This window comes from Saccostrea cucullata, unplaced genomic scaffold (genome assembly GCF_032062105.1).
Source record: "Saccostrea cucullata isolate Sc308-1 unplaced genomic scaffold, CSIRO_AGI_Scuc_v1 ctg1633, whole genome shotgun sequence".
In the NCBI taxonomy this organism is placed as follows: Eukaryota; Metazoa; Mollusca; class Bivalvia; order Ostreida; family Ostreidae; genus Saccostrea; species Saccostrea cuccullata.
In genome coordinates, this window is record NW_026938833.1 from 9,102 (window position 1) to 16,688 (window position 7,587).

At 33.0% G+C, this 7,587-nt stretch overlaps 1 protein-coding gene across 1 annotated transcript; it reads right to left on the reverse strand.

Moving 5' to 3' along the window:
• Positions 1-597: 597 nt before the first annotated feature.
• On the reverse strand, positions 598-6,629 carry LOC134251488 (uncharacterized; the record flags this gene model as incomplete). The annotated part of the gene is made up of 6 exons (XM_062733904.1): positions 6,546-6,629; positions 6,041-6,220; positions 2,551-2,655; positions 1,908-2,129; positions 991-1,047; positions 598-672 (listed from the first exon to the last, which is right to left on the reverse strand). Coding segments are annotated over exons 1-6 (679 nt in total), but the record flags the coding sequence as incomplete, so codon positions are not given.
• Positions 6,630-7,587: the final 958 nt, after the last annotated feature.

Here is a 7,587-nt window from a genome sequence, read left to right on the forward strand (position 1 = left end):
CGTTCATGAAGAGAGGAACGAAACGTAATCAGCCGTGGGTTTCCGACGATGAATTGTCGAATTATTATTTTTTTTTTTTTTCACAGTCAATATATAGCCTTTTATATCAAAAGGGGAAACCACCAAATGAAAGTAAATGAATGTTATAAATAGTCAAAATTAGTATATCAATTAGGTCTCCGTCATAGCTATAAACAACTTTGCCGTCTGTTGTCACAGTTGCATCGGTTGTCACAGTTGCCGGTAATAGGGTGTGATTTCAGCACCAGAGAAATCCTACGATCCTTTATGTTTTAGGAAATTATTTTACACACATATCGTTTGAATAAGATGGTGTATATTACACATTGGATGTTTATTTACTTATAACCTTTTCTGAGCTTGGTCCTTCATTAGCTGTAACATTGAGATAAGATTTTTTGCTGATAAAACTATTCGTGAATTTGTTTAATTATATTTTCATAACAAGACTTATGAAAAAAAAAATCAAATTTCTACTTCTCTTAAATTAAATTTTATTAAAATTTTATATGTGCACATCCTCTTGAACGTAAAATAAACGTAGAAAAAATAAGAAGAGCGAAGTAACAGACTTACCCTGTTCTTCAATACTTTTACTTTTATTTTGTTCAAGTGAATTTTTCTTCTCTGTTTCTGTAACTGTAACTGTATCTAAATTAAGAACACTACATTTATTAATCCAGTTTATAATTAGAAAACATATTTTCGAAATATATTTCTTATTTTATTTTGAGCTATGTTAATACTACCTGGTTTAAAAAATTGAAAAAATATTCTGATGCTTAAATCAGGCATCAGTATGTTTTCAGATCTTATGTAACATTAGAAACGAAACAGTTTCACTAGTCATGCTAATGTTGATCACATATTTGTAGTATCACAGTTTCAAGTAGGTGATATTTATATAATTTGAATAATGAGAATAATGACAAAAACAAAAAAACATAAAGGTATTCCTTAATTAACTACCTAACTCTTTTGTGGTACTTCGATCAGTTAGTAAAACATCTTCCTCACCACATCCACCTTTCAAAAAAGAAAGAAAAGTGTTATATTTTCTTATCGCTTGGATTTCATTTTAATCTTCAAATGAGTGGTGCATAGTATTTATGGTAACACAAAACACCTTTGAATACTATTTTAACTTTTTTCTTAATTTTTCTAAAAGGAAAAGAAGAAAAAAGAATTAAATCACGGATACGTGTACTAGTATAGGGTATCTATATTCTTTATGTACTATAAACGTTATCTAAAGACAAAAAAGAGTCAAATATGGTAACGTAATCTGGTACTTTTTTTCACAATTAAGAACAAGGTGGGGTAACTTTCAAATTTCGCCCATTATATATAATTATATGATGTAAAAAAAAAACAAATCATTGGTAAAATTTTGATAGTTCGTAGTTAAGAACTTGAAATGATTCTTGCTTTAAATCCAGTACCAAACTGGATTCAAAACACATGGAACACTGGAGGGTGCAGGAGTAGAACATTTTTTCCAAAATATCATCAATTCTGGTAGAATTCCATTATATTTGAGATACTTTTCTCTTCGGGTAACATTGAGCTCAAGCTTGCCTATTTGCGTTTTTTTTTTTACATAATTTGGTAAATAGGCAAATTTATGCTCTATGTTTTCCGAAAAGAAAAGTATTTCACATACTATGTAATATAATTCTACCAGAACTAAAGACAAAAAATGTGCGGTTAAATTTCTTTCGTACTATAAGAAATGACACATTTTGTATAACCTAGACCAAAATATCAAAGTTTTAGAAAAAAATGAATATGAGGAAATGTTTCGCCTATCTTTTGTGCACTACCTTAAAAAAATATTTAAAACCATTTAATACTGAATCTGATTCTATACAAAAAGCAAGCTGTACGTGAATTTAAGCCTCTTTTCCTCCTGTTTGCCAGTCTTTTTCTACTAATAATAATGGTTATGACTGTGAGGATGATGAGAGTGAAGATAACAGCAGTCACAATCCCAATAATTTCTCCAACATTGAAGGATTCAGTAGATGTATTTATTGTAGTCGTGCCCACGCATGAACTATCAGAGATGTAACAATTGAGCCGTGTATTAATCTTTTGACAGGCAGAATCTTGAAAATAGAACAAAACACATTAATTCTGCTTAAAATGTTTTCATAGAGTCAATATAATTGCAATTTTTTTGATAAGTTCAGACAAATTGAAATATAAGATCTTTCAATTTGTTTTGTTATTAAAAAAAGATTTTACAGGACATTCTTGTTAAATACCAAAATTAAATCAATCGTGTTTCATAGATACACCTTACGAGATTAAAACAAAAACATATTTTTCCGACTCAATTTTAAATATCAGACACATATTAAAGTCACTTAAGTTTATAAATGTTGGAAAATTTAAGTTCCAATGTTCCAAGTTTGAATGTAAATATATATAATCAAATATCATGTAAATCTACACTACATCTTATATGTTTTAGCTCAGGTACGCCATATATAGCTTTAAGCAATTACAGTTGAAATTTGTACTCACAATTAAATATTTTATTGCTGCGATAAGGATAATCTGGACATCCCATTACAAAGCTCGAACAATCTCTTTGAAACAGTTTTCCCTCTGAAGTTTCCAAGCAATTACCTATATAACACAATAGACAGACATAAGTCTTTTCAGTTAAATTCACACGAATCAGAAAAACATGATTCGAAATTTCATATTTTTAAAATTTTTGGTGACGTCTTTCAGTGTAAAATAATTAAGAAATAAAGTCTGCGTTTTCGTGAATGTTGCAGAATAACCTCCAAGGTCGAGAAATGTTTGAAAGATAAAAGCCGAGGCGCTTGCCGAGGCTTTTATATTTCAAACAACATTTCGAGACCGAGGAGGTTATTCTGCAGCATTCACGACAACAAGGACTTTATTTCTATTCTTCCACGTATGGTACAAACGTTAAATTAAGGATATTCGTTTCCTCTTTAGAGAAACGAATTAGGTCACCATGTCTTCATTACGCTGTTTCATTTAACACCAGAGGCAAAATTTGTTTGCTTACCTGTGTATAGAATGCAGACGATTTGAGCTTTCGTTACATTAAAAATAGCCTTTTTACAAATTACAAATATCAAATATGTTCATAATATGTATTGATAAGTTAAAATGAATATACAATAACAAAATCATGTTCCTGTTTTACTGCTAAAATCACGTTGTTTAATGTGTAGGGAGGTCCGTGGAATAGCCCCGCTTACCCAGATAGCAAGACTATGTTGGGCCAACATTGCAAAAGGTTGTATGGTTGGCGTTGGGGAAACAACGTTGGGCCAACGTTGTACCAATGTAACCATGCCAACCTTCTCGACCATGACAGAATTCCTATGTTGGCCCAACGTTGGTCCAACGTTAGCAACTTCCATTCACTTTACTTCCAAAGGAAGGAAGGATGTTGATGTTGGCCCAACGTTGGCCCACTGTTTGTAATACACCCTTAAAGAAAGTGTCTTTTAAAGTTGTTAGTAGTATGTTGGCCCAATGTTGGCCCGATGTTTGTTATACACCCATAAAAAGAATGCGTCTTATCAAGTTGATAGTAGTATGTTGGCCTAACGTTGGTCAAATGTTTGTAATACATACTTAATAAAGTGTCTTATCAAATTGGTAGTAGTATGTTGGCCCAACGTTGGCCCAATGTTTGTTATACACCCTTAAAGAAAGTGTCTTAGCAATTTGGTAGTAGTATGTTGGCCCGATGCTAGCACGAGTGTTCTATTGTTTAGGTGTTTCAAAGATGGGATATTTATCTTGGGCCAACGCTGGCCCAATTATTTTACTGCCAACTAAAGATGGTGTCAATTTTAGCTGCTGAGCTGACATTCTATGTCCATGCTTTTAATTGGATGACTGTTTTTGTTTAGATCTGATATATTCAGCATTTTAAATTTTAACTTAAGTGATCAAAGCACAAAAGAGTGTTTTATTTTACTTTTTGAATTGTTCACATGCATGATTATTTATTTGAAATAAAACCTTTGAAATTATGAATTTTTTCATGAGCGTTGTATTCATGAGAATTTAGAGAAGTCTGAATAAGCTCTCAGGAATAGGATGTGAATGAAGCCCACATATACATAAATCAAAATGACAGTGTGACAGCTTTATAATTAAATTGAAACAAAAGTTAGGGTTTGCTAACACGTGACCAAACTGTGGAGTGAGCTGTCAGATTCAATTGCTCACAGGTGGTGATAATGGAGGGCAAGAAAGAAGAAGTGAAATTTAAATTTGTGGATTATACACTTGCTATATAGCTGCATTTAGAAGCGATGTAAGAATATTTATTCTTATATATTCAGGTTAACTGTTAAATTTGATTCGGAATTCATTCTTTTCATGTTTTTGCACACAAGCACTGTACGTAAAGGTTAAATAACATCTTTTAAGTTGTTTCTATCTATCTAATTCTTAACTGTCTTTTACAGACACGATTGTAATAAAGAAATTCAGTCAGAGAATGCAAGGTAAACAAATGTGGTGGCGGTAAATAACAATGAAATCGAAGACCATTCATAAAGAAGTGCATAAAGTACGAGTCCGTATGACAAAGATCAAGATGAAGAAAACGGGAGGCGACGAAGGGACGGAAAAAGAGCGGGAATACAAAAAAGGACAGTAATAAAGGAAGTGAGCCCTGATTAAGAACTTTGAATTGATAAATTTTCATAATTTACCTCTATTGTCTATTCTAAAATTTATTTGTAAATTATGATTGAATTGATGTATATAAAATATTATCACAGTGAATCATTAGTAATGTTTTCATTGAACATGTCCATGTATGCATTATGAATGCAGATTGACTTGTGTATTAATTATTTTAAACAGTCATAAAATAGGTTTATGTAAAGAATCACCTAACCAATTGCAAATGTTTCTATGTAATAACTACGTTGGCCCAACAATTTGCCATCTGACATTGTAAAAAAGGGTCAACATTCGGCCAACCTAACCAACCAGTTGTTAAGGTTGGCTGTTAGTTGGCATACACTTAAAACTACGTTGGCCCAACAATATGCCATCTGACATTTCACCATAGGGCCAACATTGGGTCAACCTAACCTAATAGTTGTAAAGGTTGGCTGTTAGTTGGCATACACTTATAACTACGTTGGCCCAACAATATGCCATCTGACATTTCAACAAAGGCCCAACGTTGGGCCAACCTAACCTACCAGTTTTTAAGGTTGGATGTTAGTTGTCATACAATTATACTTACGTTGGCCCAACAATATGTCAACATGTTGGACCAACGTTGGGCAGATGAGCAAAATTACCGTCGGCCAACGTAAGGTTACCAACCGTGAGCCAACGTTGGAAAAAAAATTGGGCCAACGTTGGCCAAACTATGTCTTGCTATCTGGGTTAGCTATAAAAACCGACATTCATCAGCAACTTGATGCAATTTACAGTGTTTATAATGCAAAAGACGACACATCAATGCGGTCTAAACATGTATTTCATTCTACAGCCAAACATGCATTTGAATTCGTTCAGATTTGATACGTGTTTCTGATCTGATAATTTTTTGATGATGTTCATGATTTATTGGAGAATAATGTCCGGCGGTTTCCTTTGATGTTTTGATTAATCGTGGTAGAATTGTATTTATACAACATATTACTACCTGATCAACACACAGGGCTTATAGCGGACGTAAAGGGTAGACAATGGATGCTTATAGATCCTAGGCACCTGATTCTACCTCTATAGAACTTCCGTTCTATACCTTGTTCACGGCTTTAAGATTTTGAAAATGATCTTTGATCGTTCAGTTTTCCCTTAAAAATGACTTTTGTTTTCAAAGTGGAAACATGTTAAAATATCCTTCTTTCAGGGTACTTTTAACGTAGCAGAAAATAACTTTTGATTGTGAAAAAAAAGAAACATATGAAAAGTTTACTTAGATTAATTGTTAGAAAATTATCGTCTATATATAAAGTTTTGTGTATGTTGATATCAATTCGCATACCCTTTTCTATAAAGCCCATGATACCATTATGACATAGTTCTACCAGTCCTGTCTTCTCTATGTTGGGGAGACAGATATACTGATCATTCCCATACTTGTCCTGTCCACAGCCCAGCCTTAAAGTTGCTTTGATCACTTCTGTGAGATTTGAGGGACATGAATCGACAAAGTCATCCATACCTGCCAAGAGAAATTTTTCTATGAGTAAATAATAAAATAAGATTAAACAGTATTAAGTTCTAGAATTGGAAGATTATCATTTCAGTCTGCTATACATGAAAAATTTTAATCTTAAAAAAATCTTTAAAAAACAGTCATGCAGATAAATTTGCATTAAAATATATCAAAATACAATCCTCCCTCTTGATGGGCCAACATTACAATTCTGATATCTACAAACTCTGATGTACCTGACTTAATAGTAATGCTGATGAGGTCTATTAGCTGTTCGTGTAAACTTCAACATATTCAAATATATATAATTTTCTTGTTCACAGACCCTTACCTTTACTCTTTAAGCAGAGACCTGTATCGTGTGTCAGCATTCACCATCTTTTTTCCTGTGAAAACAATATTAGGGTTGTACTTGCATTTTAAATGCACTATGGAAATCACTGAACTGAGAATATAAATTGCCGTGTAGAGAGCGTTTTAAATGCCCTGAATACTTCCCTGTATGTCTCTTTTTACAAATTTACCTTGTTGTGTAAAATAACGTGTTTTATTTGCTTGAATAAATTAAATATCGAGTAATTCAGACTAAGCCTCACAAGATGGTGATCTAAATATAGATTATTCAGAAAACATGTGCACTTCTCGGTAATGAAATATACAAGAACCTGAGTACATCTGTGCTTTTTAATGAAAAATTAAAATGAATTGTATAAAGTCCATATTTGTTACTATTGCACTTTTGCTTGAGGTCTGATTTTCTTTTATCGAGGGGTATAACTGTATACCAATTTTCATTTCAATATGTGTAATCTAAACGAAAAAAAATGAATGGAAACTACTGGTTGACCGGTGTAACGTTGATATTTGACCCAAGTTGAAAATTGACCAGAGGGTCATTTTTCAACGTTGAATACTAAGACCAATAGTGTTGAATTTAGACCAATAGTCCGTTGAAAACTGAGCCGGGTTGTAGAATTTTGATCATGAAACCGGTTCTAAATTCAACAGCATAAAACACATATTAATGACTTGGTTTTATCAACTGTGATTTAACCCATATGCGTCTGGAAGGGGGGGGGGAGAGGGGTGGGGAGCTATAGATGCTTAGCCCCCCCCTTTTGTACATAGGATGATAGGTTTAACCGGTCAGCAGGGAATGCTCCTCAATGGCACCTGATCCCACCTCTGATGTTTCGGAGGTCCGTGTTTGCTCTGTTCTTATTTTGTATTGTTTAATGGACTTTGATAATTGATTACTGTTCGTTATCTCCATACCCTTCTTGTATCATTCTTGAAAAGGGAAAAAAGTGAAAACGAAATATAAATATAGATAAACTGATGAATCCCGTAAAACAACTTCCCAGTTCAAAAAA